At 41.5% G+C, this 19048-nt stretch overlaps 1 protein-coding gene across 11 annotated transcripts in view; it reads right to left on the bottom strand.

Annotated features, from left to right (window-relative positions):
• GRM7 (glutamate metabotropic receptor 7) overlaps positions 1-19048 on the bottom strand; it is a 769980-nt gene that overhangs the window by 160127 nt on the left and 590805 nt on the right. For 10 of the 11 annotated variants that reach the window (XR_004312244.1, XR_004312243.1, XR_004312246.1 and 7 more), the window contains exon 8: positions 5651-6586. Coding sequence is in view for 5 of the 11 variants with exons in the window: in XM_032458837.1 (XP_032314728.1) it covers positions 5651-6586 (936 nt within the window). In the remaining 6 variants the exon portion in view is untranslated. Of the gene's footprint in view, positions 1-5650; positions 6587-19048 lie in introns of those variants that run through there. The other variant, XM_032458842.1, reaches the window with a different exon arrangement.

Genomic DNA, 19048 nt, shown 5'->3' with positions numbered 1-19048 from the left:
CTCAAAGCAGCTCTCAGCTCTGTCGTTCCTCGTCCCCCAGGCTTTCCTCAGGCCAGTGCCGTCTTCGAATCAGTCCACTACAGCGGCTCCTTAGTTAGCTCTCTAGTTCATCACTTCTCCTCGTCCTCAAGGACTATCCCCGGAACTCACTTTCCAAGACAGCCTATGTTCACCTTCCTGCCACACTTAGAAGTTTTCGTTGGATCTCCTGAGCTTCAGGGAGAATCAAAGCCCAAGCACTGCCCTTCACTCCCGGGAGCCGCTGCTCCTTCGTGACTCCTACGGAGCCCAGGCCCACACACCCAGAGAAGGGGCGCGACTGTGTCACAGGGAGGACCACACACAACTCGATGGACACAGAAGGGGACAGCGCATCCTAAGAAAACAGAACAAGTGTTTCAGCTTACATGCTATGGTATTTAAAGTCAACTTGGCCTACCCTTTAGAAAAGATGTGATTCTTGCCAAAAGTTTGATTTCGGAATGAAATGTGGAATTCAGGTTGTTTCAAAATTTTCCCACAGGATGAGGTTTTATTCAATTTTATTATCACCCTCTCTCACGTCAAGACCATGTAAGCGCAGTCCTGTCTCCTCACTCCACACACTGTATGGTGAAAACCCCTCCCCCTGCTTCTTCACATGTGACTTAAGTTCTCACTACATTGTCACAGCGCTTCCTCTGCCCATGAACTTCAGGCTCCTTGTTGCATTTTCTGTGAACCTTAAGTGGAGGTCCCTTCCCTGCCTGCCCATCATGCATTCTTTGTGTGACAACTGTAGCTTAACTCACACTAGGTGATGTGTGTTTGAAGGTCTGTGTGCACCACTAGGTTTTCAGCTCCTGACCGATGAGGACGGTGTCTTCCTTCCATTCGGAATCACTGTCCTTCAGAGAGTACCAGGGGCATACTAGGCATTTCATAATTGTTACTTTAATTGCTTGAAAGGCATGAGAATTTTTAAAATCAAATCAAGCAGCGCAGAAGCGTAAGCAGATACATTAGTTCCAAAGAGAACCAGGGCTTCTCTTTTCTGTATGGTATTGGGCGGTTAAAAAGACAGAGAAGTTGTGTGATCAGACACAAGAAAGACTAATACACGAACGCCCCCACTCCCTGACTGTGCTCTACCTCTAAGCAGACGAATTGCAACCGAAGATGCTCAGTGTCTTTAGCGCAATGACAACAACAGCTGGGTGGAAAGAGGTATCAACAGTCGCTTGTTGGAACCCAACCCTACATCAGAAATGGTACATGAACTTCAAATTCCTTCCAGTTCTGGCTTACTGGTAGTGGCTGCCTAAAGACTGTGATGATAAGGATTTCAAGGCCACGTCAGGGTTCAGGGGAAGCTGGCAGTGACGCCTGCCTTGGGCATGGACTAGGGAAGCTTTCCCTCCCTGCCAAGTGTCTCTGATTCTCAATCTCAGTCCTAGGCAAGCTGTGCTTTACCTCCAGACTCTGCAGAGCTCTCTGCTACACCTGGAAGATCAAAAGGCCTTGGCCTCTAGTCCCAGCCCTTCAAGAAATACTCCTGGGGGACACTCCTATCTCCCTGCCCTCCTGCCGCCTCTGCTTCCAGGATCAGTGCCTTGATGCTGGCTTTTAAGGTCTCTGGACCAAACCTGGAGGTTGACACTTCTTCATTCACACCTTCTGACTCTCAACTTTGACTATGACCATGGATAGTGTCTTTCTGATCTCCTGGTTCCTTGATCTCTGGATCCCCTGTGTCTTTGGGAGGATAATTAATTTATTCCCAAGGGCTCTGAAATTAGAAATCAGAAAATATTTATAGGGTGTCTTTTGTGGACTTGGAAGAAAATGTTTAGGCAGTTTCAAGAAGCATGCTTGGTTTCCACTGGTGTCTTTCCAGCATGCTTGTTTTAAAGAAATCTGGAGTTTTCTGCTCATCCTAGCCCTGCTGGACCAGGCAGAGTGGGTGGACATGCAATACCTCCGAAAACAACTTTCTTCTGGGGATTATCATGGACACGATTTTGAATCACTGGGTTAAGAACCCTGAGCTGGTAGAGAGACCGCCAACAGTGGCCCTAATTTGGTCACTTAATGGATACGCTTCAGTGAAAACTGAAGAATCCTATTATTTAAGTATCATGACCCACCCTGGTTCTGTTCTGATATGTGCAGAAGAGAGGCCTGTAGGTGATACTGCAGGGGACATGACTCCCTTCAAACCACCTACTCTTCCTCCAGCATTTTTCTGAGACCAGAATAATGCCTCAGTTCTTTTCTTTCTCTGCTTTTCACCAGCCCCCTATCCAAAGAAACACACACGCTAAGAGGGAAGGACCTATGAGACCCTCTGATCCTTCTCCTTTTGTACCAAGGTCTGCTGTGCCTTTGCAGGGCCAAGCCTGTCTCTGTGTCCATGTGTAAGAAATGGTTTCCAGAGTGCCTAGAAAGTTCTCCAGACAACCACGGGCTAAAAAGGCTTGGCTAATAAACATGGCGTCTTATAGGGTTTCCCAGATTTGGGCAGGGTACGGGGGATCCTCCCTACCTGGCTGCATGCAAAAACTCCTTGTAAAGATACACCCACAAGCCAAGCCTTTGTTTTTCTTGAAAACACTCTAGTCCTCCAACAGACTGTGCCAGTGTGCAACAACAGGATGCCACAGCACTTCACTCAACCTGCTGTGCTAGCGTTCCACCACTTGCAGGGTTTCCTTGAATCATTTCAGTCACGTAATATATAATTCCTAAGATAAAGAATCATTATCTCAGGGCTGGAGTTTACCTCTTCCACCCCCAGCCACGTTGCAAGATTCTCATTCTGGAAGTCACAGAGTTAGTAACAATAAAACAAGATAACAGTAATATCCTGCATCCTCCTTAAGAAAAGCAAAAATAAACTTCATGCGGGTTGATGTTTTGCAAGAAAATCAGAAACATTTCTCATACTTGATGCTGTGCTAATGAGCTCAACTGATGAGAAGTTTCACCAAGCTATCCCTCCTATAATCAAAACAAATTCAATTTCCTGAAACAGAACATAGTTATTACTGAACTGACTGTTTAATCTCTTTTATTTTTTTGTCCTGTTACACTGGAATCCTTCCAGTTGAAACACTTAAACTCTTAAATCCAAACCAAAATGGAGAAGCTGTGATTCTGTATGTACTAGCTTGGCAGTAATGCCTTTGGTATGATATCTTTTGTTGCATTTTGCAATTTGCTGCCTTCCACAATTTAAATTCCATGGTTTCATGTTCGTAAAATATTTTTAATGGATCATTCATGCTTCTCTAGCCATATGCCTAGCATTAGGGCATGTGCATTTTCCTAGAAAATTCAGTGTTCCCATTTGGCTGTTTAGCACCTTTAATGGTGTCAATCAACCATGTAAAATCTCATAACCCATTGAGAGTACACAAGGAGAAACACACGCCTTCCAAACTCTGGGATGCTAACCCACTGCGGAAGACAGCTTCATTCTTCCCGTAGTCCTGTTCTACTGACACAACGTCTTCTGGAACAACCAGAATCAGTGAATTCAACTCCTGAAAACTCTGATTTTCAGGTTTCAATGAGTAAATGACACCCCTGATCTTAACTGAAAAGATTTACAGTCATGACTAGAAATGGCTAGAAATGGCAGATGAAATGGTAGAAACCTAAACTGTCAAATATGCAAGACAGCAAGGATCGTCTATAAAACAGCTGCAGTGACCCTGCCTTTTACATTCCTCAAGAATAAACTCTCATGAAAAAGATCCCACATTTTTAACCTGTTGCATGGGGGACTCTGTTTGTTTTAACAACAAAATAATTATTATCTCCAGAGGTTTTCATGACACCCATCAGTCCCCATAAAAATGTCCGTGGTCATCAATTTCCTAGCATTAATTGGGTTTTTTTTTTTTTCCCCTCTTGATTACATTTCACTCTCTTAACTCACATTTTACTGTCCCTTTGGCCCAGGGATAGATAAAGCAATAAAATGAAATTCAAGTTAGTATTCACAGAAGCAAACATGCAATATGAATTTGAAACACACTGCTGGAAAGACACGATGCTCACTGAGCATATAGTTTGGAAGAACTTCCTCTAAGTCACTTTACTAGTACCGAAACCATAATCTGGAACTATTCACTGTCGTCAATCTCAGCATTCCGTGCAGCTTCACATGAGATTTCCCTTTTTCATTTTAAACACAATCCAAAGTCGTATCTTCTGAATCAAACAATTTAGGTAAAAGACATCTTTGCAGTTGGAAAACTACCAAAATCCATTCATCCTTTATACGATGACTCAGAGAAACATTTCTAGGACTAACACATCAGGGTCCATTCATTTTCAAAACTTCGAACTTTTACAATTTGATGACACTTGCTCTGCTACATAGTGTCCCTCCCACTGCTGGCGAAGTAACAGTAACAAAAATCAGATGCGTAAATTTGTAGACATGCCTACTTCAATCCTTGTCTTCCTCATTTAGGGCACTAAGTCTCTGAATATTTAAGGGACTTCTCCAAAGTAACATGAAATCAGGCTAGACCCCCAGGGTCCTGACTTCCAATCAAGCTACAACTGTGCTCTCTCTATACAGAGTGTGCCAGTCAGGACTCCGAGTCTCAGTTCCAGTCTTAGCTGGACCGACATGTCAGAGCTGCCTTCACCGCATGAAGGACACCAGTCTCACAAAGACCACCATATTAGGACTGCTCAGATTGCACACACACAAAACCATATTCCAGTGAGTATGGAAGTCAGATGTATATGAATCACATTTAGAACCAAAACTGTAGCATTGCCTGATCTGCACACACATCACACCTACAGCTAGATAGATGTACATTAACTGCATTAAGAGTCAACGTATTAGGACTGCCTAACTTCCAGACGCATAAAAAACATATAACTCTATGAGGAGAGTGTGTACACTAAACATTTCTAGGACTAACACATCAGGGTCTATGCATTTTCAAAAACTTGAACTTTTACAACCTGATGACACTTGCTCTCCTACATACTGTCCCTCCCACTGCTGGGGACTTGAGTCTGTTATCATGTTGAATCATTTGATGTAGTTAATGGACATCTAGCTGTAGGGAGTCCAGAGTGGAATGATAACCAAAACTCTCCTATGTCTACCCACTTGGAGATATATACAAATACAGACATAGATACAGATATTGATACATGTTGTGTATTTCACATACACAAGCCAATGAGCAGTGAGCGCCCACCTACACAGCCACCAGGAAGAGAGAGAGCTAGTCATGACCATCTTTATCCTGGAGGATGAGAAACTGTGGCCCTCCTCTCTTATCCCCAGGACATACGTGTGAAAGAAGACGGAGTGAGTCATGAATGAATAGGAAGGATTAATTTACTAGATAAGATTATTTCCTATTGGATAAGCTCTTGCTACCTCGAATCATTCTGTAATAAATGAACTTGAAAAAGGCTATACCTCTCATCAGTTTCCAGTGGAATGGATGTGGCCCAGTTCAACGCAGGTTTTAGATTTCTGTAGCATCGATGCCTATCAATTCAGGATTGGCCTATACTTGGGAATACGTTCAGCCTTTGTAAAGCCTCTTGCTCTATACAATTTGGTCTCAGTATTTACAAGAATGAACACATTTTTGAAACGCGTACTGTGGTGTACATGTTCACTTACCTTTTCTGCAGACTGAGCGGTGCCAAAAAAAATTGGAATGAAGGCCAGCCATACTATACATGTCGTGTACATAGTGAATCCAATGGGCTTGGCTTCGTTAAAATTCTCTGGGACACCCCGAGTCTTGATGGCATACACGGTACACGTGACCATGAGAAGAATGCTGTAGCCCAAGGAGCATATGATCTGGAGATCTGTAATGTCACATTTGAGGACTCCCCTGGCCTGCTCAGGGTTCATCGTCTTATGCTCGTCGTAGTCTATGATGATGTTGGGTGGGTCAACACCAAACCAAATGAAAACCCCTAGAAGCTGAACTGATATTAAACTGGAAGTGATGGCCAGCTGTGATGTTGGGCTTATGAGTCTGGGAGCTGTCACCGATTTCTTGCCCTGTTCAAATATGCGATAAATCCGATTGGTTTTTGTCAAGAGGGCGGCGTAACTGATGCACATGCCCAAGCCCAAGAACACTCTCCGGAAGGAACACACTGCCACGTCGGGCTTGGCTATCATCAGGAAAGTGATGATGTAGCAAAGGAAGATGCCTGTCAACAGAACGTAGCTCAGTTCCCGCCCGGATGCCCGGACGATGGGGGTGTCATTGTAGCGGATAAAAGTGGCCATGACAAATATGGTGGCAACGATCCCTAGCATTGCCAGGAAGACAGGGATGACGGCCCAGGGCGAGTGCCACTCCAGCTTGATGATGGGGATATCCTGGCAGCCGGTTCGGTTTTCGTTGGGCCGCTGGTCATAGGGGCAATGCTGGCAGGTCATCTCGTCAAACTGGTACTGGTAGCCGTCACAAGGCTCACAGGTCCAGCAGCAAGGCGTTCCCTTCTGTGTCTTCTTCCTTTGCCCGGGCTTGCACGGCAGCGTGCACACCGACCGGGGGATCTCACGGACACCTTTACCCCACTGCATGTCCTCTATCTGCAGCATAGGAAACACGACGGTGCAGCAGGCAGATTAGTAAAGAGGAAAGAAAGAGAACCATAACAACAAACAGTAATGCTGGCAGCATTTGAGACCTGATGAAGTTAAGTAACTAACCGCCAGCTGGTAGGAGCTACAACCAAGTTTCAACCTCACACCATTTCACTACAGCATCCTCAGCCTTCACCACTACAGAGTGTGCCAAACGTGCCCCATTGTAAGAATTCCCCGCAGCAGCTACTGAAAGTATAAATTCTCTGCCCTCCACTTCAGACTTTCAAAATAAGAATATTCTGCAAAGAAGCCTTTGGATCTTTATTTTTAACAAGTACCTAGAATACTCTTACGATTAGATAAAAATGAAAAATTACCGACATGTTCTCTACTGCCGTCTCCTGGATAATAAGTGCAAACGTCCCGAATTAAGTTAAAAATCTTAAGTAATGTGAAAAGACATATTCATCTCCCTTATTAGATGCTTTAAAAAATACTTTAAAATTATTTTGGATGCTATTGCAATGCTGACCACTTCTGCAAAAATTCTGTAGGCATCACTGTCATTTTCACTGAGAAATTCTGCAGCAAAGGGAAACTATTCTACTATTTATCACAGAGAAGTAATAAGGTTCACTACTGAAGGTTTTGACTGCGGGTAAGGAAGCATCTGATAAGAAAATAACATGGTCTGGAAACCTTTCAAAATTGGCCATGTACCTATTTGGAATGAAATTCAAGACACTATGTGTGAGAGGCGGGTGAACGCGTACTTGCTTAATTAGATTATTGGCTTTCTGGAGGGGAATTCATAATCAGCAGTGTTCTGAGAAATAAAGGCATTAGAAACAAAGAGCTTTATCACTGGGATGAAATCTTGTCTTTGCCAACACAGCATCTATTCTTCTTTTTTCCCCAATATCAGTTCCTCAGATTTCTCTTCTACATGCTTTCTGAGAGATGAAATTTACACTGAAGCACCAGGGGTTACAAGCAGGAACCAGGCTGGGCTAATTAGGATATTGCGTGGTTCTCCACCTCAAGTGCACATCAAAATCACTTGGAGGGCTTTTTTCAACCTGTATATCAGGCCCGCCTCTTGGATATTCTGATTCATTGGGACTATGATGGGACCTGAGAATGTGCATTTCTAACAAAATCTCAGACAGTGTTTCTGGGGATTCTCCAGCCACACTGTCAACCACTAATGCGTTCCATCCGCCTAGCCACAGAGATTGGCTCAGGGATGGTGCCATTACTGAGTATCACAGAATATAACTTTGTGACTTTTACTGAAATTACAGGGGATAAAAATCTTTGTTTTTGTTGGACCTACCATTTCCAGGATGTAGGTATGCTGGAGCTCATGGATACAAGAAGAAAGGAGTGTATCAGAGAAAGGAGCCAATGCAAAGGGAAGCAGGGCAGAGCTGAAGAGAAAGATTACTGATGAGGCTGAGCTCCTGGATGTACCTACGCCTGAAGGAGCTTTTCCCTGTATTGTGTCGTTATGTGAGCCAGTAAACTCTGCTATGCTGAAATACTTTGAATTGCATTTCTGTCACTTGCAAACAAGGGTCCTGAAAAAAATCACACTAAATAAATAATTTTAGTATCTACAAGCTGTAAAAGATGTACTGAGAAAATTAAATGTACAGAATAAATTCCAGTGAACAAATTTGGGTGATATTCCCCATGTCTAGTTAACTAAATTTTTAAGATAAGTGAACCAAAATATAGGTTAGAAAGATACTGTGAAGTTTGAAACTTTTGCAAAATGCATAATTTTAAGAGATAAGGGGAGGGGAAATTATTCTATTGCTCAGTAGAATTTCAGTGCTGTGTTAAAACAGGATTCAGCGTATAGCAGGATGTGATACTTCCATCAAAACTTGAATGAGAACTATGTTCAGACTCCAAATCAAATACAGTTAAGTCTGAAAAAAAAAAAAAAAACAGCTTGGGGATTAAGCTTTATAAAATACCATAACCTAGTGGTTGAATTTATACTTTAATCACAGACCCAAGAATCTTCAGATGACTCACTTGCCTGAGCACAAAACCCAAGTCAGCACGAATAAATCTAACTAAATATAAAACATAATCATTTCTTTCTCAAAATCATCATTTTTGAGCCAGTAAGACATAGGCAGTCATCAAAAAGTCATAAAATTAAGGAAATAATTTGTAATAAGAGAGAGAAAAATATGCATTAACTTTATAAATGTTCAATTTCAAGAACTTGGAACCTGAAAAATTGCTATTATTAATACAAATGCTTCTAAATGTCAAAGTAAAAGGTGCTACTCATGTTTAGTAAGAAAGATTAACAACAACAAAACTTACAAATAAATTTCATTAGCTACACTTGAGACTGCCTGATTCTAACACTAGTGGAAACGAATATACTGTATGGTTAAACTCGATCTGGCTCATACAACTATAAAAACAAATTATCATTATATGTAATATTTTACAGCCAATTTCAAATGTTCCCAGTTTACAATTTCCTCAACTCCAGATTAAAATAAAATAGCCAGCAATGCTGAACAGCTTCTTTTTCTCAACTTAACCAAATGTATACAAAAGCAGCAACCACAAACATTACGCTGACTGATTACTTCATTTGTTTTCAATTTTCATTTAAAGTAGATCTCAACTCAATGTAATTGTATATATTAAAGCAACAAAGTTGCCTTTTGCTCCAAATGAACAAACGTCTAATTTACTTGCTTTGCCAACAAAAATCATTACTGAAAATATAACCTATGTTCCCATGAAGGTACCAACTAACCTTTAAGAGCACCTGTAAGTCAGAATTTTATTAAAGCGACGCATATGGTTTGCGTATATCTCTACCTATCCACACCGATTCAGTGCTTTGTTTCGTGTGAAGAAACAGCAGCAAGTGCCCATGGGCACCCATCTAAGGAAGAATAATACTTTAGAGGTATGAAAAATCAACTATAATGTCAATTTACTTTGTCAAAAGATTAGTAAGGAATGCAAATTTCAAGTTTGTTCTGAACTCTGCAACACAACTGTGTTAGCTGAAAACAGTTAGCTGGAAAGCCAAAGTTAAATTGCAGAACTATGTAAACAATTACTAAATAGAAATCTCAACTAAGCAGTGCCAGAAGACCAGAAGGGGGAGCTCTCACGCCCCACGCCCCATGCCCACAGTGGAACCTAACAGGAAGAAGAAAGATTCTGTACTTCCTGGCAAGGACTCCGCCAATGAAAAGACAGGTTCTGTTTACTACTGCCCTCCTAACTTCCTTTTCGACTCTATAAAAGAGTTCTCCTTCCCTTGCTGGAAGGGGTCTTGCATATAACTCGCTGTGGTTTCAGACCTTGAATTGCAATTCTCTTCCTGATCTCAAATAAAGCCATTTTTGCTAGAGAAATATATGTCAGTCTATTTATTTAGGTCAAAGATTTGGACAAAGGCTAGGATGTTCACATTATCTTCTTTAGAAGATATAGCTCTAAATTCCCTGAAAAGGATGCATTTTCCTCCTGGACACCCAAAGTTTATGGTTATTGGACACTGGATCTGCTCAGTAGCTGGCTTATGGGGAAGGTCAGGTGAGATCTCAGCTCTTGGCAAGAGAACAGAATTTTAGAGCTAGTACCATCAATTAACATCACACACATCATGTAGATTTTATGGATAAGCCAATCAATAGTTTAGAAAGAGAAAATTGTGTAATTCTGGCTGATGAAAGCAAAAATAAGCCTTTGGTGGAGTCCTAGAAAAATGTTCTGCAGTATTAAAAAAGAGACACAAAGAAGAGATATGCTATCTTCAGCCTTTGAACTTTGATGTGCACAAATGGGAGCTACAGCAGCCATTTTGCCACCAGAGAGACGCAAGCCTAAGAAACAAAGCCAATACACTGAGGACAGCAGGAAAAAAAAACCTCTATCTTTGATGATTGTGTTGAAATCACTTTTTAGGCTCAATATGGAGCCACTCCTATCCAGGGTGGCACATCAGCAAACCAAAATTTAGATAACTTTCACACCCCTATAAACAAGTTTCACTCGGCTAGCAATGCAGTATGTCTAGTCAGCCGAGCTCCAAATGCTGTGTCAACTCAGGCAGGGGCTTCTCACCTCCAAAACGGTTGACTATGTGGCTCCAGTCAATCTGATATTTTCTATATATCTTTTCCATGTTCTTTATTCTATATGATCTTTCTGCCTTCCACCCCATTTTGCAGTTCTCTTAAAGAAGACTGACCACAAAGTATTAAATTAAGTTTGTTTGTATTGCCTAAATTGTCTTCTTTAATCATTTTTTAACAGTGGATACTTACATTAACCGAATTAACCAACACTGGGACCACCCTACCCTTGAACTGTGAACAGGAAATGGTAGATGTTCGTGGGTTAACCAGTACTGCGTGGGCAGGCTACCACTTGCAGTCAAACATTTGAACACACTCTTCCTTATTTCTGCATCTGGTACGTGAAGACCTGCGGCTGCTAGTCAGCCAATAATTCAAGGTCTTGCTTGGGCAGTAGATAGTTCCCCAAGAAAAGGACACGCTTGAATCACACATGTTCAGAAACACTTGTTTTTGTCTCCTGAAAAGACTCCGAAAAGAGGGTGATCAAGACCTGGGCTCAAAAAACCAGGTGCGATGCCCCTGCCTCTGGCTCAGAGAGGACAAATGAAAAAAACACCTGACACCGAAAGCTCTTCAGCATGTGCTTGGCAAAGAAACACTGGGGTCTGGCTCTAGGAGAGAAAGAGCAACTCCACAGGGGACGTGCAGACCTTGTAATCACTGGGATTTTAAAATAAGACCACATTAGTTGCTGTCTTGCTGCCAAATGCAGGAATCAAAGAGAGAATTTTTATAAACGCTGTTTAGTGCATCCATTTTTATTCAGAAGAGATCTGTTCCTTTCCCCACACAGACATTCTCTCTCTGAAAGGAAACTTTGTCACTCGGGGGTATTTTTTTCTTGGTGAAATTCCATCTGCATATTTCCAGGGCTTACTCTGTAAAGCAAGCTGCCTGGTGCTTCTACTGCATAATTCTCTGCGATACTATTTTTACTTATTAAAATCTTAATAGAATGAGCTGATTTAAAAAGAGCTTTCTTATTAAAACACCATTTGTTCATTAAAATACATTTGTCCTGGCTAATCTATGGAAAAAATCTTTTCAGGAAAAGTGTACAGGAATGTTGAATTTCTAATACTAGCGAAGAGGCAGGTTGAGGTTTTAGTGGGGAGGGTGGAAGGCCTGCACAAGGAATTCTGGAGCACCTCAGTGTCTTTACTGAAGCCTCAGCCCTGACTGTTAAACCTTAGGCAGCATGACTGGACCAGAAAACAGAATTTGGGGACTGCTCTATTACAATTAAAACAATTCAGATTCTACTTTTTCAAAATTGGTAATTAGTTGTAAAATTCATGACATTTAATGTAGTCTAGGAAGAAAGTGCCATCTGCCTTTTTCATAACAGTATACATAAAAGATGTGTACATAAAAGATGGGCTTTTAACTACAGTAGACCATGGGCATCCATGGAGAACTTCACCTCACTTTGTAAAGCCCCTCGAGGTCCAACACGTGGACAGCTCTGTACCGATACTAAGACCTTAGTTTGAATTAAGCCAGAGGTTCCCAAACTCACTTGCACATTTGAACCCCTTGGGGCTCTTCTAAAAATTCTAACTAGGCAGCAGTGTGTTTTAAAGCTCATAAGTGATACATAGCCAAGTCTGGGAACCACTGAACTAAGCTCTTTAAAAGGGCTTTGAATATTATCTTCTAAATATTTGCATTGTTTAGAGACCAAGTGACCACAGGCTTCTACTATTCTTGATCTTGCGATGCACTGGCTCTCATTAAAGGCCTGGAAAGGTCACCTAAAATGCTCAGTTACACTCTATTATGATTTAATGAGAAAGTATGAAGCTGGAGTGGAATTACAGATTTGCACAGTCAGTCAGGAAGGCCTCCAGCCTTAACCTTCATGTCATCAGCCAAACAACTTAAAATGCCTACAGAGGCCCAGCCCATAGAGTAAATAAATGAGGTGGGTGGGAGTAAGAAATAATTTTTGCCCTCAAACAACTAAGTCTAAGGCATGCAGATGAAATTATACATACATATAAATACAAATGTATACATTAAAGTATACACGAAGAATAGGTTTCGTAATAGTTCTGCCTAAATGATCTGCATTTACTATTTCAATGCTTGCATTTTCCTCAAGTACAAGGGGAAATGGGGGTGGTTCTTGCTAAATTTGTATAATGAAAAGCTCCCAGATTGACTGAACAGTTTGCCCCTGAAATAATTCTAGATTTCTCCTTCCTTATTAAACCTTTCTATATCTCTAACTAAAAAAGGTTGACTTTACCTGACTTTGGAGCTTCCTTTTATTTATTTATTTTAAATTTTTTTTCCCAGAAGAATCAGGGCAGCTTTCTGTGGAACCTTCAATTTTTCAGAATGTTGATGCTCTTTAAAAAATACTGTGTACTCAGATGTCCAGACACGCACATGTGCTGACACTGGTTATCCGCCTCTTTCTGAAACAATACTGTGAGCAGAGGAGCCATCTCCTTGTAATTTACATGCTAACCACAAATCTACAAATCGTCTCTTATTTAGTCCCCCTCTGGGGACACGGTTCCCAAAATGATGCTTACCAATCAAACATGAGCTATTTAATCCTGCTTTAATTATTAAATACAATCGCAAGTAGTTTTTTTAAAGTGCGGATTTCAGAACAATTTATAACCTAAACAGATTCACGTGGATGCCTCAGAAACACCTCAAATAAACTTCGTCATACCTGAACGCATGATCTGCACTGGGAACTGGCAAACCATGGCCCTAGTGGGTCAAGTCCTTTCTACCACCTCATTTTACATATAAAGTTTTACTGGAACATCACTATACAGTTCATTTACCTATTGTCTATGGCCGATTTCAGGCTACAGTGGCAGAACTGAGTATTGTGAATGTATGGCCTACAAAACCTAAACTATTTACTATATGACCCTTTACAGAAAATATTGGCTGACTCAGATCCAAAGAAAACAGAAGGACCAAGCCCTAGTGCATGGCAGCTTAATTTACCCATAAGCCAGAAGTTGCGTCTTCGTCATCTTCCCCTCCCTTGGCTCCCCCCATATCTAAGTGACCAACAGCTTGTGTTGGTTTTATTTCTCGCAATCGCATTAATTAGCTCAGTCAACAAACTACACATTAAGTAAGCTTCCTGGGTATTGGACCCTGTTCAAACTGCTGGGAGCAAAAGAGATGAAAATGATCGCCCCAGAGAAATGAATCCCCTATTCTCGTCTTTGTTTCCACACCTCCTCTACCTCCCTTTACTGCTGGCTTTTTCCTCATCCCATCACCAGCATTACAGCCAGAAGGATTCTTTAGCATGTGGATCTGATCACATCACCTTTTTGCTTAATTCTTCAAAGACATCTTCTTGCTCTCAGACCTCCCAGATGAGCATCACCTGGCAAGAACACACACCAGCCGGCTTCATGCTCCTGGCCTCACATGAATCCCATGACGCATCCTGTCCACAGTGGCTTTTGGGCTGTAATATGTCATTCTACAACTCTTCAGTTCACCAGATTCTCGTTCAGGATGCCCCTACCCCTGTGGGGTTGGCTCCTCCTTTTATAAACTCTCAAAGATCTCTCTTCAAAGAATTTAACACAATTTGTAATTATGCAAATACGTGACTTCATTAACCTCTGTCTCCCAACTCATATGTTAAACTCCACGAACTCAGAACTTCTGTCCACTTTATTCAGTGCTGGAAACTCAGTTCTGAGACAGGACTCAACAGCATTGTCAGATTAAACGGCAGAAAGTAAAGACTGACTGCTCCCCTCCAGAAGTGATGTTTCCCCAGCCAGAACTTGAACTGTAATGAGACTTGATGAAAGGATGTGTAATGACATACATGCATCTTACCTGTTCTCTAGTCATTTAATACACATCTAGAGAATGAAGTTTATAGTTGAAATGTCCTTGGCGTTCTCTTCAGAGAGGGAAGGGAATTAAAATTGGAGCGCTGAGTTGCCAGGCAGTGGAAACATGAACATAATTAACACACCACGGAGTGGGAGAGAAACAGACTGCAGCCAAGGACAGAACTTGATTTCAATAGGTCCCTGACTGTTCTCTGAACATTCTCTGGAAAACTTAGCTACGGCTTAACACAGAAAGTGCATGAGCTAGGAGGTCTGCCTTTCCTGGGTTCAAAGACTCCAGACAGTATGACCAAAAGTGAGTCAACAGTTAGGAGTGTCAGTTTCCCAAGCTTATTTGTTACGAATGGGCTCTCTCTGTTGTAAAAGGGACAACACGTGTAAGTCACGTGCTGGAGGCGTCATAGCTGCCTAAATAATTATTAATTTTTACTGGAATAGTTTATGCCTTCAATGATCAACTTAAACCAGGCAAAATGCTTAGACGATCATTCTCAGTTCTCCCTTCTCTCTCGACCTCTGATTCTTCCAGCCGAATATCACCAACAATTAACGCCATATGGCATTTCAGACTCTATACAGCTAAAACTGGAAGTATCACCTTGTTCCCCATTGTCTAGATCTCTCCACACCCTCCAACCTTTTGGGGTATAGCAGAGGAGTTAATAACCTCAGCACTTGAGTCAGACAGATGGGCTCAAATCCTAGCAGAGTGACACTGGCCAAGTCATTTAAGCTGTCTGAACCTTTTTTTTCTTTCCATCTGTGAAATGCAGACAGTAATGATTACCTCCTAGAATTACTGAGAAAATTGATGTGTGTGAAGCATACAGTCTGACCCATAGTAAAAGCTTAATGAATTATGTCTACTGCAATTAATATCAGTAACTATACTGTCATTTTTTGACACCCCCTCCACCTAGCTCCCCTCAAAAAACAGCAAAATTTGTTCCAGCCTTCTTCAGTAAATCCTTCTCCTCCTTGGCCCCAAAGACACAGCTCTACTGAAGTTATAATTACTATGTTCTCTTAACTACTCTGATGTTAGGTCTCCTCTGTTGTTTCTTATTTCTTTACTCGGCTTTATTTCTCCTCATAGCAGATACTATCTGAAATCAAACATCCGAATGTTTCCTTCTTCGTTCATCTCTCTCCACATGAAGTGATCGTACTTCCGTTGTTTCCCAACATCCACTTGTGCCTAGAAGATCAACTCACGGTGGCTATTTGTCATGAAGTGGCCAGGCTGGCTTCTCAAAGGAGAGTGTGGTTCTACCGAATCCTGGATTCAAGTCCACTGCCCACTGGAGACAGTGCAGACACCTCATTTTAGCATCCAAGTCACTGCAGAGCAAACCCCTGACCCTCCACTCTGCCTCCAGCCCCATCCATACCCATCACCCTTTCAGCAAAGGGTCCTGCTTGGGCTTCTCTTCGATCCGCTCGGTCCCCATTTGCATCATTTAGTTTCCACTCATTCTTTCAGCTGTCAAGCCTTCCCCCTAATTCTTCAACCATTCAGTTAACCCAGATCGTCTCTGATGCCTGCACAGTAGAAATGCACTCTGCTTTGCTGAAATCTCCTAGCATTTCATCTGTACTATTCTCCTACCTCTTCTACTTCCACTTAGAAAATTGGGGCTGCCAGAGGGAGGGGAAAGCTCAGCGGCAGAGCGCATGCTTTGCATGAGGTCCTGGGTTCAAGTCTCAGTACTTCCATTAAAATAAATACCTAGCTGAAGTAAATAAATAAAAAACTGAATTACCCCTCAAAAAATAAAATTTAAATAAATTTAAATAAATAAATTTGACTAATTAAATTAAATAATTTTTAAAAATAAAAAATAAATACATATGTTAGAAAATAAATTAAGGCCTCTCTCTCTCTCTCTCTCTGTTTTAACCCTACAGAGCCTAAATGGTAGCATGGAGCCTGAATAAATTCTATTCCAAGAAAGACATAAAGGGATAAATCCTTAGGAGAAAATGCCTTCTTTAAGTATCCTTATTGTGTTTTGGTTGGAGCCTCCCAACTCTGACTTTCTTAATTATAACAAACTAGACAAGCAAGAATAATAAAAGTCCTCGCATCACTGCTACTAATTCTCTGTGTCTAACCAGCTCAGCCAGCCGTCTTAGGTGTTCACACTCCAGACAACTTGCAAATTGCTTTGCACCCACTCACCTGGGCTGAGTCATGCTCTCGGCCAGGTAAGTGGGAAAGAGTTCTCATCAATCAGTTTACCCTCTGAGACAAGAAGAGCTTTGGATTTTTTTCTGTTTTCTTTTCCTTTTTCTTTTCCTCCTTTCTATTTTTTTTTTCTAAGCCTCTGAAGCTCATGCTTCCTTCTTCTCTGAACTAGAGGAGAGAAAATGTTTTTACACAAATTATTTTGGATCGTTACCCCGCCTCTCATTCTGATGGATACTAGCTGTGCACATAATCTTTTGAACATAAAAGACCGTGCTGTTCGATGTCGTGATGTCAAGGGAGCCATGATATATCTGAGTTCAGTAAAGACCCTGAGAAGTTGTGCTATTAAGGAGAGATCGTGCCTTGATTTAAGCCACTGCTTTCTAATTCGTATGAGTACAGAACAAATAATTCTTTCCCCTCTGGTAACATCTATTTTCTCAACATACTGCAGAATCTGTATCCCTCCAGTAACATTGTGGAAAATGCTGACAATGGTTAACTAATATTTTGATTGAGAAAGTAACATTTTGATTGGGATTCTAGCCTTGCCTTTCAGATCTTTTCCCTTTTTTGGACTAGTGTAACCTGTGGAGTCATGGAAAGTCAGGGAACGTTAACTGGGTTGTCACCTCTCAGGATACTAGCTGAATCATCTTGGGCTTCTGCATGGCTCAGTTTTCTTTCTAGTGAGATGGAATTGTAGGAGAAGCAAATATGACTGCATATATGACAGTGTTTTAAAGACAGTGATCTCCAATTAAAATATATATTTTAAGTTCTTTCTTCTGTCTTTTTAAGAAGACTAAGCTATTATTTCATGAGGTTTTCAGACTTCTCTTGCAAAATGTCTGCACACCTGTGTCCACGCAGCCCTACTGCCTGGCACGTGCTCTCCCCTACTCAGGTTACCAAGACTCAGCCAAATTTCACCCTCCTTGTGAACGCCTGGTGAGCCAAACCAAAAGGCTAACTTCTGTATTAGAGAAATGGGTTACTGCTCCCCATAAACTGAGCATAAGTCAGTAAGAATTGTTTTAGAGCACGTGCTGTCCAATGTTGAGTTGGACAATCATCTCTTTAACAGACATCTCCACATTAATCCAGGGAAACAACTCAAATAGTTGGGCTTTCAAGGTCAGCCGCCAGCTCAGAAGATGTGGTGGACATGACATATTTGGGTAAGTGGGCTTTTGGTACCCTACATCTAGGTGAGAAGCCGTTTACAGCCACAGAATTCTGTCCCAAGCCCTAAAGAGTTTTCAGAAAGTTGTTGAGGTGTATTTATGTTGCTATCTATGACCACGTGTTTATAAAAGAAATTAGGCAATTTGAAAAATGGAGTCTACTGTCTTACAATTTATAAGTCCACAAAGCTAAGAAAGAAGTGGCTTCTACCAAACAGCACATGCTATGGACTGAGCGTTTGTGTCTCCCCCTAAAAGCTCATATGTTGAAGATTAATCCCAATTGTGATGGTGGGGAGGTGCAGCCTTTGGGAGGTGATGCGGTTCTAAGAGTGGAGCCTTCATCAACAGGATTAATGCCCGTATAAAGTGACCCCAGAGAACATTCTCACCGATTAGGACAGAGTGAGGAAACAGCCATCTAGGACCCAAGTAGCAGGCTTCACCAGGCCCAGGATCCGCTGGCACCTTGATTTTGGCCTTGTAAGCCTCTAGAACTGTGCAAAATCAATTTCTGTTGTAATAAGCCACACAGTCTACGGCGCTCAGTTATAACAGCGTGAATGGGCTAGGATGGCGTATTTGTGTATCTTTACATTGAGAAGAGAGCTTATCTTTGGAAAGCGAGACAAATGAAGTGTTTATTTGATTCAGCTTATCTTTCCAGGACTGCTGGAAGATTTAAGGGACATGAAAAGTACTTTTTCAGCAAGAAAAGTGTACACAGGACTACGGGGACTATGACGTCCGGGGAGGACTTTTTATGCCACGATTTCAAAGTAGACGCGGGTGGGCTTTCTTTACACCATCCTCCTGACGTTCTCTTGTATTTCTCCTGTCTCATAATTCAAAGACCATTTACTGAGCAGTTCCTGTGTTTCACGCACTTCATCAAGCAACAACAGTACAGATATGAGAAACAATTATTTCTTTTCCCACTAGAGGATCTCAATATCATGGTAGAAATATGCATGTAAACGCACTAAAATTCAATGTAATTCAAGACACCATTGTGGCCCAACTAGCCTTGAGCTGTCTCTTCTAGAATACTGGAGCAGAGTCTCTGAGGATGAATACGTATTCTTTCGGGGGGA

Source organism: Camelus ferus, chromosome 17, assembly GCF_009834535.1.
Source record: "Camelus ferus isolate YT-003-E chromosome 17, BCGSAC_Cfer_1.0, whole genome shotgun sequence".
NCBI classification, from domain to species: Eukaryota; Metazoa; Chordata; class Mammalia; order Artiodactyla; family Camelidae; genus Camelus; species Camelus ferus.
This window is presented reverse-complemented; position numbering and strand designations above follow the sequence as displayed.